Raw genomic sequence first — 16,178 nt, 5'->3', positions numbered from 1 at the left:
TATAAAATCGTTCATCAGTGCACCATTATTGCACCAATATTCCTTTGTTTCTCAATTTGATACTTGTCAGTGACTATAAACCTTTGTGCATCTTTTCTTAGTCTTTTGACTGAGATGGATGTTTCAATATTATACATTGAAGACTTTTTAATCTTCCTTTGTTGGGTGAGTGATGTGCATTGTTTATTCCTGGAAAGGAATTAGGGGCAGGGTACAAAAGTTAAAGATTATTTAAGAGGTGCGTGTCAGCTACGCTAGCATTTGTGTACATTTGTACATGTGTAGAATGTCTTGTCCTTGCTGGGTGTTCTGTCTCTACAACGTCTCCAACCCTAGACGGCAAACACAAGGCAGCTTTTTGTTCTTTTAAAAAGATAATCAAACACCGGGAAAAACAGCCAAAGTTTCCCCCCTCCTTGTACAGGCCAGATAATTATGTACAAAGGGCACGCACACAAGCTGACAATATTTACACAACCACGAAGGCGACTAAAAGCTACAATACAGCAAGTATCAATGAATTCTCTTTGTTGCTAGGTGATGAATATCATTTGCAATTTGGTTAGTAAACAAAGTGGAGGGTTTCATAAATATGAAGGTTTTTTTCTTTAGAATCATCAGGTTTTTTTTTTCTTAATCATATCGTAAGACTCGCAAGATGCAGACTATTTGTACTTAACAGTTGTGAAGCAAATATGAAAACCATTGAAGTGATTAATTTTCAGCTAATTGAACTCCATGGGACTCCCTGCGCCCAGTTCATATATCTTTTATGTTTCTTTGTGTGTTTGCTGTTTGTTAAGGAATGAAAGATAGGTGCGTGAGGGATTGGTAGAAAGCCAACAAAGTTGATTGATTCTGTTGTAGGGGATATAGTGTTTGTGACAGGGATTTGGGATTTGGAGTGCGCTCCGTATTCATGCTTGATTGGAGTTGATTGAAATGATTTCAGGCAGAAAGTTACTGCTGTGGAATTCTGTTTGCAGACCCCCGAGAGAGGTCTACTGCAGTCAGAATCTAATTCTCACTCTTTTTCATGTGAATTAAATGTTTTATTGAATGTTTCCATATTGGATTAGCCCTGCATGTCTGTAAATTTGTTTGTTATTGAAATCGATGTATAGCCTTAAATGTCAACACTAAAGCCTCCAAAGTTATAGTAAGATAAAAAGCTTGGTTCTTTTTTTTTCTCCCCCACTTGGGGGACCTTGTATAGCAATTTATGTATTCAAGGTACTGTAGGAAAAGGAAAGATTTTTTCAGGCTTTTAACACCCAATATCCCACTTTAAAGAACATGGAGAAAATTATGGCAAAGGTGAGTGCCAAGTTTTATGATACACCGCCATATTCATTACAGTGTACACCATGTACACATATATATTCACAGCTGTAAGTGTAAATCAAGCCAATTCTCAGTTACCATACATCAAAGAGATGTGTATTTCAAGATGGAGTTTAAAGATTTTAATCCCAATCATTTGGATCAAAGTTATGCAAACAATTTATACAGCACATGACCCAGCAAGATTCCAAATGGGGCAGTATACTTTTAATATCAGTAAAGAGCCACCTTACTTTGTACCAAATTTGAGCATTGACGTACTATGTAGTTGATGTCATTCAAATTCATGAAATTCTTCCGTTGAGATGTTTTTCATTGCAACTGATTCACAAATTGCCCTATTGTACATCGATGTAAATGAGCACTGAATTGATCAGTACTTATTTCTATCGATGTTGGACAAGTTGTTACTCAATCAGTTACAATAGTTGTTAGTTGATGAAGATGGAGGTTCTGTTGAATTCCTGTCTCGATTTGTTTTAGAGACCAAACCATCTTTTTTCTTTACATTTTGTGTGAATAAATCAACTTCCTCTGTGTTAAAGGGTTTGTGTGGTGATGCACCATCCTTGATATATCTTGACTCAAGTCTAGAAGGAAATTTGCTCAGAAAATAAATGCAACTTTGCTAAACTGTATTGAGTGCGATGGAGAAATGCAAATTGACTGAAATGAAAATAACTCAATCTGCGAAAGATTCTCCGCAACATCCTGTAAGGGGGCAGCATTATCAGTGATCTGCATTCAACAGATGTACAAGTATAGGAAGAATATATTGAAACAGTAGACAATACATTCACATGGATGCCTTCATTGATGATAGCAACTCATCAATGATTAGAGCTTACTCCCAAAGCTGTGCTGCAACAAGCATCCACACCACACATAATCTTTAAGATTGAACTTTTGAGCGAGAGTCTTGATCGATGATTGAACCACAGTAACCAAAAGAAATACATACGCACAGCACTCGCAATAAACCTGATAATGTGCAAAGATACAGTAGTGTACTCTTAACACTGGACATTGACCCAGAAGATATTAAAGAGGAAATGGGGTTCACCGAGAGGTTGTGCTAACTTCAAGTTTGTTGATAATCGTGTCCACACAACTCGAAACATTCAACTCCCATGACTCATGGATGGAGCGTAAACCACATGAAATTTTGTAGTTCTAATCATTGTCTAATCTTAACCCATTGAGGACGAGTCCCGACTCCCGAGTATACTCGAGCAGGTGTCTATAGGAAATGCATGTTGTATCAAAATCAGTCCCTCCTCAACGGGTTAAACTTTGCTAATATGTTCAGTGTGTCTGCATTTGGCTAAACTTGGAGCTAATCACTGAAGTTTAAGACTTTGAGTGAGTTACAATGTAATCTTTGAGATTTGGAGTGTCGAGTGAACCAGTAAGTTCTATCAATTGTCCATTTTTTTTTGTTTTGACAGGTGTCCTTGGAAACGATGTATCTGGGTCGGAGTGCCACTGTCAGCCATACCAGTTCGCCTGCCCTCCCAAACCCAATCAAGAGTGCATGTGCATCCCCTTAAGATGGCGCTGTGACCGCGACGACGACTGCGGCAACAACGGAGACGAGATCGACTGCGGTGAGACATTCAGGGAAAAGTTCCACTGATTTTCCACGAAAATTTGATTGCGTTTTATGTTGTCCCTCTGTAATTCTTCTGCACCTGCACTGGTTTGGTTGCTTTTGATTTAAATCTGCACTACAAATTGTAGCAACAAGCATACAAGGTTTAAAAAGCAAAGTCCAGGTTTTAAAGAAGTAGAAGTTAGAAGCAGCAGATGCATTGAGAATATTCTTTACCGGGACCTAGGGTTTAAAAACATCCATAAAATTGACTGCATTAGAAATGGGTATGTTGAATTGATTACAATAAGTTGCTACAACAACAAGAACAAAATAGATCAAGGGTGTAAATGCAAGGGAAAGGTCTTCTGTAAGCATTCTGCTTAAAAAATCTCCACAAAGTTGGGACCATACCTTTTATGGATCTGACTCAGGCCCCCCTGCCCCAGCCGCCATCTTTGCAGTGCTTCGATTGCCCTCTGTCATGCGTAAAACTTGAAAGTAGAAACCGAAAGGTGACCGAAGTCACAGAATGACACCTTAACCCAAAGTTTGCCAAACTTTGGGAGCGGTAGGAGCTCTGGTGAGAATTAGTACCACCTGCCAATCCACTCTCACAGCAGGTTGCCAAGGTGTATCAATATCTGAGAACACCTAGGCCCTAACTCCAACTCCTTTCATGAACAAAAATATCACCACCACCTCTCACTCCTTTCACACTGAACTGTAGCTTGGTTGGAATTCATGCTCTCTCTCTCTATTTCCCCTTTCATACTGACTCTGGATTGGTTGGAATTCATGCCTGCATATATTCTGACACAGGTGATCACATACATGTATTAAATCAAAAACAGTTGTGAGTGCTATAGACATCATTGTTCAAATGTTTTATTTCAAAGTCGTACAAGAACAAAGCACCTCATAAATCTGACACTGAATCACACTTAATTTTATAGCAACAATAGCCACCTGCATCTTTTGTATAAAAGCAATTTATGACTTCTACAATGTATTCATTGCGTTCTCCATGTTAGCAGGTGGAAAAAAAACCCAATGAGCCTCAAGAATTATGTTTCGTGTCATGGTAGCAATAACTTGAACAAATGATGAATCTGTTTAAGAACCGGGGTCAAGACACATTAGAATGAGAGACTATGTGTGAAAGCTTATTGTACAGCACCTAAAAAGCTGTTGAGTAGTCAGTACCTCATCATGTTACTTGCAGTTAAAAGTACCAACAGTTTTACAATGTTGTTGTAAAGCTGTGTATTTTTGTCTTCAAAGCGATTTTGGACATTGCACGTCATTGTCACTGAGTTAATAGGCTCATGATCAACTCGTAGTTTTTGCACCGTTGTATGGCTCAGACATCACAATGGGGTGGTGGATCTTTACTACACACACTCAATCAGTCACAAGCACACATTCAGTTGCTCATTCTACTGTTGACAATTTCTGCAACTGATCACTTTCGGATATGACCGTACTGTCCCACAATATAGTACCGGAATAAACCTTGCATTTGCCTTTCATGAAAAAATGGTTGCCATTTCTGTACTAATGTATCTCAAGGATTGGTGTAGACCACATCTATTGACTTGCGAGGTGTTATATTATAATAAAATAGTATGAGGTCTTAACACATGCAATGGAACCAGATTTCGCACTCAGTAAAAGATGAGGTGCTCTATTCAACTCGGCTTTGCCTCGTTGAATAGAGCGCCTCTATCTTTCTCCACGTGTGAAATCTTGTACCATCACACTCACGGTCATTCACTCCGATACCATGCTGCATTTATGCAGGGAGGTGGGACCTGTTCCCACCTCCCTGATTTACATGTATGCCCACTTGGGACCATCATCACCAAATGCCCCTGACAATTAACAAACAGCAAGCCAGTTTAAAGTATTAGAGTGTTAACTTGGGCACCTGTTGGCATTATCCTTCAAATAATGAAACTCATATTGTTCCCTGCTGTTTTTCCGCACATGCATTAATGCAATCTATGGCTTTCATTAGTCACTGTTTCTTGCTCTCCCCCATTCTTGCTAGCCAAATTTGACTTCCAGTGAAACATCCTTAGTATTTTCCATCATTCCATCACACCTCCCAATTTTTCTCACCATGTTGGGTGACGCCAGACGACTGCCAGCTGGGCAGGTGGAGAATTTACAGGAAGCGCCTTTTTTGCCACTCATATTAAACTCAGGAGTGCCTAGTTCACCTGCTCCCTCTATAACCTATAAACGCCATGATTGGCTTCCTTCTTTACCAGAGACTCCGCCTCAGCCTCTACCACTGCAAAAGGCAGACCACATTGCCCTCAAGCCAGTGCATATGTTGCCTAGCAACAGGAAAAACATGGGGGAAATGTTGCCAATTTGTTGTTTGTCATGTTCTCTCGAGCATTTCAGACCAAATTTTTGTGGCTGTTTAGAGAACGCATCATCAATTGCCTGAGTTACTAACAATACTTCTCTCAAGTCTGAATATAGTTATTTTGACCAACTCAATGCTTTTATATCCTCCCGGTACCTTCTTTGGACCACAGTTCATTAGAGAATTGCTGAAAAATTGCTGTGAGGAGTTTACAGTATTTCTTGAAGAATAGATCTTACTTCCAACAGTATTCACGCGTTGAAAATGAAAGCTGCTTTTGCGCATTGCCTATAGGCAATCAAATGTGACGTGTCGGAAACACAATGAAAACATGCTGTAAAACCCATTATGATGTTGAATGTGTGTCTACAGTGTTTTTACAAGCCATCGGTGCATGAATTCAAAGATTGAGTTATGGTGCTCTATCTTTAATTCAATAATGTACAGTCGAGATACACGTACCAGGAACATGCATTGTACAGTACGTTTATGGTTATTTCAAGTACTCTTGATAATTTCTACCATTCACATGGTTTGATAAGTAATTTTGCGAATTTCGCGAGCGCCAAGATTTGCGAAATTAAAATGCACGCGAAATTTCTTGTCTGCTATATGCTTTGAACGGCAGTGGCAATTCGCGAAAATTTCATGCCACGAAAAAGGCCGTCGGCTCCAATTCGCGAAAATTTCGTGCCGCGAATGTACAATATCATGTTTTACAGTATTCAAGATGTCAACCATCCATTCTATCATCACTCAAAGTCAAACTAAAAAAAATTAAAATGCATGCGAACATTCTTTGTTTTACAGTAATTCATGGTGTACGATTGCAGTATATGTGTCAGTATGACAACTACGACATGTACCAGTATGTGAAAACCATAGTGTGCAGAACATGCACCTTCTCTCAAGTGAAGATTATACACATAGTTTGTAGAATCCGTATGAAACTTGCCATTTGGAGCAAATTTCAAGTTCTCATTGCATTTCTAAAAGAAGTGATACTGCTACTCCTTCAGAGTAACATTTTTTGATAGCCCACATTTTCTGGAAATTATTAGACTTTGCATGTTCATATCGATGTGGGAGCAACTTGTACTGGTCCTGTGTAAGCTGTTATTTTCACAAGGGTTTCATTTTTGCAAATTTCTCGAATCACTGTTGGACTGCAAATTTAACAACATACAAAAATGTCCCCTTGCACTAGAATAATAGTGCACTTTAACAATAGCCTCGGTGTCAATCTGTGAAAACAACATCTTTAAAAAATGTCTGTGAGCTGCTCATTCACAAAAATATGTGGACATGAAAATAACAGCTTATACAGTAATTTATTGCATATTTGTCGATGGAGTAGTATCACTGTCTGCTGTAAAATGAAACCCTTGCTGGTTCTCTTCCTTGTTTAGATCGTCCAACGTGTAGGGCGGAGGAGTTCAGCTGCGACAGCGGGGAGTGTATCTCAGCCGAATGGAAGTGTGACGGAGACAACGACTGCTCCGATGGATCGGATGAGGCTGAGTGCTGTGAGTACCACTCTTCCACATCGTCAAGGGGTGCTACCCCGACCCCCTCTCCCTACATATGCCCCCCTCCCTCTAGAGATGACCCTCCCTCTAGGAATGTTACCCTCCCCAGCCCCTGTTTCCAGGGGTGATAGTCATAACTTCTTTGTACTCTTCTACATCATCAAGGGGTGCTACCCCCAGTCCCCCTCTCCCTACAGATGCCCCCCCCCCCCCCTCCCCAGGGATGCCCCACCCCAGCCCTATTTCCCTGTGGTGATAGTCATAACTTTTTCAAGGGTACTTCTCTAGTGGCAATGCTGAACTGCCTGTATTTCAATTTTTGGTGCATGGGGTGTATAAAGATTGTTCCATAGATCTACAAGACATATTATGTGTGAAATAACAACATCAGAATGACAGATCCATTTTCATTTGGTTTAAGATTTATTGTACAAGTGTACTTTTGACTTCTTTCGTTGAGTTCAGCCTAAAAAAAGAAGAAGAATGATGAACAATCAGCAGATATTCATAAAGATTCACTTTTTATGACACAAAAAAAAGCTATGTCTGTAAATTTCTGATCGTTATTTTTTTTTCCTTTTCCAACAGCCGACGTGGAGTGTATGGGAAGCGACATGTTCCGATGCAAGAACGATCACTGCATTCGGACGTCGTGGGTTTGCGACGGCGACAACGATTGCCGAGATGGATCAGACGAGACTTGCTGTACGTATTCTCAGACTCATTTCCCTTTCTCTTTAAACACTTCCTCACAGGGGTTGCTTTGATCATTGTTTATATTATGTTCAATGCATTATTGTCTATAAAGTTACAGTGCTATGTTATTTTGTCATTCTTAACCCGTTGAGGACGAGTCCCGAGTATACTCGGGCAGGTGTCTATGGGAAATGCGTGTTGTAGCAAAATCAAACTGTCCTCAACGGGTTAATGATGTTGGACTGTAGTGTCCTTTACTCAAGAAATAATGATTTCTGTAAAATATATTGTAAAATGCAAGTATATCCAACATTGATGTGTAAAATGCATATATCCAACATTGATGTGTAAAATGCATATATCCAACGTTGATGATAATGAGAATACTCTTATGAAATGTGAAAGAGCATGTAATTCTAAGAGGAATTCAAGGTTTATTTGATGAAAATTAGTTTTGAAATGGCCGAGGTATCCAAAACAGAGCAATCCTAATAAAAGGTGGGACCCACCTTTTATTACAATTGCTTTGTTTTACTTTGTTTTTGGGTGTCTCAGCCATTCCATAACCGATTTTCATCAAATAAACTTTGAATTCCTCTTAGAATGGTATGCTCTGTACTCTTTCATAAGTGGTTTCTTGGCATCGTGTAAAGTTAAAAGCCCAATCTTCATCTCCACTAATACCATACCATCCCTTTAATAGATGATGATTTCTTTTCTCAAATCTCTTCACCCTCCAGTGATGGAGTGTAGTCCGGGTGAATTCCAGTGTCGAGGGGGCGGGTGTGTCGACATGGAGTGGACTTGCGACGGTGACAGGGACTGTAGTGATGGATCCGATGAACAGAATTGCAGTGAGTGGCTAAAGATGTGGTAGAGTAATGCTGTCGGTAGAAGTAAAGTGGAGAGATTTTGATTGACGACGCGTAGGTTAGACTGCGCGTGTCATGTGCAATTTCTACTGTTGGCATGGCTACGATCTTGAAACGGTGCATCCTCTTGAGTCTTTAACAATAATAGACCAAAATAGCATTCACGTGGTAGTGTAGTGGTGTCGGTTGAGGTAATGGGGAGATTTCGATTGAGGTAATGGGGAGATTTCGATTGATGACCTGTAGGTTAGACTGCATGTCGGATGCAGACTTTTGCCTTTGTCATAGTTGCGATCTTGAAGCCGTGTTTCCTCTTGAATCTTCAACGGTAGTAGGCCAAAATAGCATTATTCTAGAATCACCGACACATCTGAAGGAACAATACTGTTTGATAACGCTATACACACATTTGTACCTTGGAAAGGTGCAACTCGGCTGAGTAGATACAGTGCACATTTGTGAAAGCGTCTGTATGGCACAATGAACGGCAGGACGCAGTCCTTCCAGGTTGGATGGTTATTGCATCGCAGAGCTCACTGCATTGTCAGTTGAAAACTCCCTGGTGGTAGAGGACTGGGGAGTGAGGAAGGAATAGATACTGGTAGAGATATTGGTAGAGGTTTCGGAAAATTGTTAGTTTGATAGAGTGACAACTTATTTGTTTTTTTGCCCAGAAGAGTACAAAATTGGCACAAATCTTCACACAATGAAATTTGTCATGTTTACAGTAACTTCTTCAAATTTGTCAGGGACCTCTTTTTAACTTTAGTTGAAATTTACGGGGTGTAGTTTGTATTAAAATATTTTCGTGCTTGTATATAATGACCCACAGCAAACCAGGACAGCGCCCCGTGTACCAGCGGTCAGTACATGTGCAACACAGGGGACTGTATATTCATGAGCTATGTGTGTGACGGCGAAAGAGACTGTCCAGACAACAGTGACGAGTCACACTGTGGTGAGTGACCATCCAGCTCTGACCCGCTGACCTCTTGACCACCTGGCCTCGTTTCATGAAGAACTAACGATCATTGTGACTTTCAATCTCTGTAGATTTTATTGTTGCAAAAGAAAAGTAGTCAATTAGCGGGGGGGGGGGGGGGGGGGGGGGGGGTTTGCAGTTATGGTTTTGTAATTGCAATAATTTCAGGTAATTGTCATTCAAAACCATTGAGATATTGACCTTGGGGTGATGGGTCTATTTATGAATGGCATTGGTTTCAGACTGTATCAGTGACCTGGCAAGGCTATTATTAGTGACCACCCACTTTCGACTACCCACTTTTGACCATTTGACCAGCTCAGAGATACGCTGTCTTAAATTTGCTAGCGAACCTTCATAAATCAGCATTGTGTATGCCATCAATATATCAAGAGCCTAAAATCACCCCACACCAACTTCTTCTCTCTGTTCAGTTAATCAATTTCCATATTTCTTTATTTGTGTGAAATTGAATGAGTGATGATACTTATTTGGTTAGAAGGCAGTTTATTTACTCAGGTAATTGTCTTTGATTTGAGAGTGCTCACATGTTTTGCATTGATTATTTACCTTTCTTTCACTTTCATTCACCCTACAGCAAATTTTACCTGTAGAGACAATGAGTTCCTCTGTGCTAATAATGTCTGTATCACCATGCTGTGGCATTGTGATGGAGACTACGACTGTGATGACAGATCAGATGAACAAAATTGTCGTAAGTCGAGACTATATCTCCAACGTGTGTGTTTTCTCTTGCCCTTAGAGTGGAAGGGAACTTTTTAATGCCTTGTCTTTTAACCCACCCCATTCAGGAACCTGGTAGCTTGTGTTTTAAGTCTATGGGGATTTCAGAATCCAGTATAGAACGGGTTAAATTTCTCCTATAAATGTAGTTTCAGTTTGATTTTGGAAAATGATGGAAGACTTATCTTCACATGAATATAAAATCTATGCGAACAGCTGGGGTGTATATTGTCTATACCGAGAACAAAGTAAACATTGATAAATCATGAAAATTGTCAAAATGATTCAAAAGTTGGTTTTAATCAATTTCTTTTTATATTGTTAAAATGACAGTACAACTATTTTTGCAAATTTTTCTTTTTTAGACATTTTTGTGTGTTGTTAATTTTTTGCCGTTTCGAGTATTTAATCCGGTACTCATTCCTTCAACTTTCATGATAAAAAAAAGAGGAAATTCAGGGTTTTACGAGTTACTGAGATTTCAATAGAAAATGAATTACATACAGCTACACATAAATCTATCATTGCCATGTTGTTCTACCCCAATATTGCTATAGACATCATTGCATGGATAGTGTTCTGTTTTGTTGTGTGTGTGTACATGTATATGTTTCTGATTTTGAAATTATATTTTCGCATGTTGTTATTCTCATATGTTGTTATTTTTGCATTTCAAAGCATTATTCATGAAATTTGCATTACAACTGCCACATAAATTTCAGCTCATATTGCATTCGTTACCATTGATTCTGTTCTTGTGATATTCCCTTCCCCTTGCAGCTGACAGGACGTGTCTGTCAAACCAGTTCCAGTGTGCGTCGGGTCGGTGTATCACGGCGTCGTGGGAGTGTGACGGGGAGAACGACTGCGGGGACAACAGCGATGAAGAATCATGCCGTGAGTGTTTTTAGACATCACATTGCAACTTTAACACCGTTGAGGACGAGTCCTGAGTATACTCGGGCAGAGGTGTATGTGAAATGCACGTTGTTGCAAAATCAGCCCGTCCTCACCAGGTTAATACTCCCCTTGGTTCCAGGCAGGCATTTAGCCTTTTGTTGACATGATGCATTTTTTTTCACCTTGTACTCAATCCCTTCATGATGATGATATTGAAAAGTATATCACATGTAGAGATATGAGTTTACTTGGATCAAACAACAAATTATCATGGTAGATACACAGATCAGCTTTGCTATTTACAAGATTGTTTTTCTGATACTTAATAATCAACCCGTTTTTGTTGAGAAAACACCAGTGATACATGATATGACAATTGTGGAGATGTTCGAAGTGAAAACAAGAATGCACTTTACTGTATCCTCATCCTTGTGTTTATGAATGACCTCCGGGGGAAATTACAGTGTACATGTGTAACCACATGCTGTACAAGAAAGTTTGAAGGTTCATTGTCCTATTCAAGAACACATTTTGGGTATTGGAGTGCAGTACAAATACATTTGAATGTATTTCACAGTACTTTTAGCTATTCAATTATAACAAAGTGCTTCACAAAATGTACTAAATAACAATAATAAAACTAGAAAAGCACTCTGAGAGCGCGACCTCCGCCAAGCAGTTACTTTCCACCGATGATCTTGCTCTTCCATAGAGATCAGTGATTTCCAACCATGCGTATGCATGCTGAAAATTGCCCAATTTCCCAGTATAGAAGCCTTTGTTACGACATGAACCCTCAGTAACTGTTGCGCGGCGAACCTCGCCCTAGCAGAAACTAGAGCACGCACTTTAGTGCGCGTATGAAAACTTACGAAACGTATGAAAATGCGCAGCTTGTACTCCCAAGTTGATTGACCCTACCTGTCAAAATATTGAAAATCCTTCAAAAAAATCCATAGAAATTTCTGGATCACTACCATATTGTAATCATCTGTTCCTTGTGTCATTCTCAACATTCCCTGCAAGTTTCATCCAAATCCGTACACAACTTATTGAGTTATTTTGCACACGGACAAATTAACTATCTAACAAACAAACCAACGGTAATGAAAACATAACCTCCTCCCTTGGCAGAGGTAACAAGTGTGACTGGTGAAATATTACTGGGAAAAACAAATTGTAAAAATGTGAAGAAAGATATACATATTATAAAGTTTAAAAAGATTAGAGAGAGAAAGAGAAATAGACATGAAAAGGGGAGAATGAGAAGGACACTTTTAATATTTCAGAAAAAAGAAAGAGGTAACAGAGGTGATTCAAACATGTGTCGTTTTATAACTACAAAACTTGGTTAAATCGGAAGGGACAGTTTTCTTTTCACAAGTGAATAATTGCGATAGAGAAATACAGTATACATACAGAGGCAACATACCCCAGTATTTGTGCATTTTGACTTGTGACAGCTTTTATAACTGTCCTTGGGTTGTTATTCTCTACTCTGGGCGAAGACCCTGACTTAATGGAGAGACCTGGTTAGAGTTTTGTTTGGGTAAAATTTCACTTACCGTGTTTGAAGGATCTTTGCAGGAAATGAATTCATTTGCGACATACACGAAGGATTTAACTCTCTGGAAAGATAAAGGATAAATGGGGATTGAAAGGGATTAGGAGAGCAGATTTGCAAGGTTTTGACTGGAATGGATGGAATTTTGTTTTTATTTTGCATGGATATGCTTTGGGATAATATGCTTTGTGTGTATACAAAATTGTGACAAAACTGTTGACCAAAATATTTTTTTGCTGGTGGTATTATTGACACAAACAAATCTATCAGTTCCCGAACTCACCCTTTGTGTAGATATCGATGTATTTGTCATTCATTCACTACTGGTTTAGGGAGTGATGTTTGTATAACCTTGTGAGCTTGAGTTGTTTTGGTTTTTTTTAAAGCTACTTTACAGTGGTGGCACTGCTGCTTATTAGACAGGCATGTCAAGATCCAATTTGCTATAAAACAAGTTTCAAATATTGCAACTGATTGACAAATTGTCCTACATCAACTAAAATTAACGTCTTGACGAAAGAATTTCATGGCTTTGAAGTTTCAAATAGATTCCCTAGTCTCCTGTTATGAAGAAAGGCAGAAAACATCAGATGTGATTCATGTGTTGTTTCCCTTTAGATAGTACTACTGAGTGGCTAACCCCAAAATGCTATTAACACATGTTGGTCATTCTTTTATCAAGAATCGTGATCACATGGTTCACTGTGGGTAGTTACCCAGGGCAGCCTTGCAGGTTTTACACCATATCTGTCCTGCCATCATTACCTCACACTGATTTGTAGTCATAAGTTTGCGGTTAGACAGACCAAACTCTGCAAAACTAATTTGTGGAAATGGAACTACCTGTACAGTAGTTTGGAGTACTGTGAAAGTGGATATTTTTGCGCGAGTAATTTTTTTGTGCTTCGTTCAGTAAGATTAATTTGGCATGTTTGTAATTCCGCGGAATCAGGTCATTATGTACTAGAATATATGGCATGCAAAAATATTCATTTGCTTTTATTATTGCGTTATACAGCTTCTGGTTGCGCAAAATGTGTGAGAATTTCCGCTTTTAAAGCCATGTGACTAGGGCTATAGATGCAGTTATTGGAAGTGTGGATGTAACTGTGATAAATTAAATGTTCTTCCTTTTACCTCTCTCCTCAGAACCAAGCCTATGCAACCCAAACCAGTATCAGTGCAATAATAATCGTTGTATCGGCCAGAGGAAGGTGTGTAATGGAAGGGATGACTGCGGAGACGGCAGCGACGAACTTCCCATCAGGCCTTGCAGTGAGTCACGCTTTTCTTTCTCCCACCATGCGAGGGCGTTAGCACTTTGTAGATTTTCCAAAGAAGCATTTTTGAAAAAAAAAAAAAAATTACTTAAGTGATATGTACAAATGGAAGTCTTACAAGTGAAATTTGCAAATGCTTATTAGAATCTTAGATACCTTACGATAAAGCCCTTATAGCCCATTCCATAACATGTGTGACATAACATTTCCATTGACAAGGTGCCTTTTGTAATGATATTTACAAAACACAGCAATCACTGTTGAGTTCTGACACAATTCCTGTAAGATTTTCTCAACAACAACAAAAAAAAGATTAGAATTAGTGTTGTATATTACTTGAAACATATCATGTCGCTCAACTCTTAAAAGTGATGAAGTTTGTGTTTATACATGTAGGTCCACCCTTCTGAATAGAAAACAAAAGCAAAACCTAATTCCTAATGTCGGCAGCATAGATTCACATTATGCAGACATGGGACTACATGTTAAAACCGTTGACACTTGATGACATGAATTGTAATGGAAATTAGCATGTATTCTCAGCTTGAAACCAGGCATATTTGCTGTGAATATAATTCACATTCTGTCCACAACAAACGGAAAATATATAAAGTCCCTTCACACTGCAATCGGACAAACTGACCATAATCATGAAATGACCGCTCCACTCCAAACTGTCCGTCTCTTCTCTCCAGACACGGATGACCTGTCCATCACCAGCTGTAGCTCACACCGGGCAAGCACCCGGTGTGAACACACCTGCATTGACCTGAACCCAGGAATTCGCTGCTCCTGTCGACAGGGCTTTGCTTTGGATACTGATGGGAGGAGCTGCACAGGTACGAGATCAGCAAAATCCTTGTCTGTGATTGAGAACTTTGTCACATTTTGTTGATGCAGTATAATGTGTTCAACCACAAAGAAGCTGTCAAGAGTACTAAGGCATAGCTATTACATCACCTGCTTACAGGGGCTCCACTTTTTCTTCTCCCAAAATACCACCCCCTTGCTTTGGTATGAACCCTTCTATCTCCACTTATTATAGATTTTACACACAAGTTTTGAGAGCTCAACCAAATGTATATTCCCATTCAACCTTGTGATAGAGAATGTCTGCCCAACTTTCCCAAGTAATCATCCTTTAAGTGTTGCAATTTATTTATTTTACTTTAATGTAACTTTTTTTTAAATTTTTTTGTAGGTATGAAGCTATTCAAGCATTGTGGGGGATCAAGTGAAAAGGGATTTTGAAAAGGACAGTGTATAACTCAAAGAATAAATGTAATGAGTGTTATTGAATTGCCATGAAATTGCAAAAAGGGAATTATTTATAGTAGTGGGAAATGCTTTGCAATATATGTCAAACGTATGTCCTCTCCTATTTAAACTTCTTGAATAACTGATCAACGAAAATTGCAAAACTTATCAACTAGCATGTAGTGGATTAATCTGCAAGTGGATGAGAAAGTAACTTTGGTAATGAGAAGGAAGTGTGAAGATGGCAGCCTGAAGAAGGAAGCCTAAAGAATCGTTAATATTGGATTTCTAAAAGTTTTGATGATTCTGTGTTGAATTCCTCAGATATTGACGAGTGCCTTCAGGAGGGAGTCTGTAGCCAGCAGTGCTCCAACACTCCAGGCTCCTTCCAATGCTCTTGCATTGAGGGTTATGAACTCCGACCCGACGGCAAGACCTGCAAGGCCCAAGGTGAGAGGTCGTGTCCCCTTCCCATACCCACAGATATCTTCCACCCTCAGATTCTGAGGCGAACAGGAGTTTACTCCTTGGAGGTTTACCATATCAAAGTGACAATTAATCAAAACAGAACAAAATGAAGAAAATATTTATCACAAGCATGGCTTAATTTCTTTGGGTAGCTACATTTAGGAGACTATCTTCCTTTGATTCTTTGAAGAAGGCTTTAAAAATTTACTGATTGTTGAAAAGACATTAATGATTTTATGTTTTTTTATGTCAAGTGCATAGAGAATTAAGGATGATTGCTATGCGCTTTAGAAATGCAAAGCGTTATCATTATACCCCCGCCAAATGAAGTTTGAAGGGGGTATATAGGAATCAGCGGACGGTCGGGCGGTCGGGCGGGCGGTCGGGCGGTCGGTCGGGCGGTCGTGCGGTCGGTCCGTTGCAAATCTTGCGTCGCGAACTACTTCCTCAGTTTTCAACCGATTCCCATAAAACTTGGCACAGATGTGTGCCTTGGGTTGCAGATGTGCAAGACGTATTTTTTGACAGTACCCAAAAGTACGTTGCCATGGTAACGGCATATTATGGGCAA

At 39.4% G+C, this 16,178-nt stretch overlaps 1 protein-coding gene across 1 annotated transcript in view; it reads left to right on the top strand.

Annotated features, from left to right (window-relative positions):
* The window catches only part of LOC139720153 (low-density lipoprotein receptor-related protein 4-like), an 80,439-nt gene that overhangs the window by 37,785 nt on the left and 26,476 nt on the right, over positions 1-16,178 (top strand). The window contains exons 2-11 of the mRNA XM_071631522.1: positions 2,793-2,951; positions 6,725-6,841; positions 7,433-7,549; positions 8,281-8,394; positions 9,245-9,370; positions 9,993-10,109; positions 10,919-11,035; positions 13,752-13,877; positions 14,578-14,721; positions 15,464-15,589. Of these exons, the coding sequence (XP_071487623.1) occupies positions 2,793-2,951; positions 6,725-6,841; positions 7,433-7,549; positions 8,281-8,394; positions 9,245-9,370; positions 9,993-10,109; positions 10,919-11,035; positions 13,752-13,877; positions 14,578-14,721; positions 15,464-15,589 (1,263 nt within the window). The remainder of the gene's footprint in view (positions 1-2,792; positions 2,952-6,724; positions 6,842-7,432; positions 7,550-8,280; positions 8,395-9,244; positions 9,371-9,992; positions 10,110-10,918; positions 11,036-13,751; positions 13,878-14,577; positions 14,722-15,463; positions 15,590-16,178) is intronic.

The sequence above is a fragment of the Diadema antillarum genome, unplaced genomic scaffold (assembly GCF_040938485.1).
Source record: "Diadema antillarum isolate AM-2024a unplaced genomic scaffold, OU_Dant_1.0 scf00000122, whole genome shotgun sequence".
Classification (NCBI taxonomy): Eukaryota; Metazoa; Echinodermata; class Echinoidea; order Diadematoida; family Diadematidae; genus Diadema; species Diadema antillarum.
The sequence above is the reverse complement of the archived record's forward strand: the minus strand, read 5'-3'. Positions and strand labels throughout refer to the sequence as shown.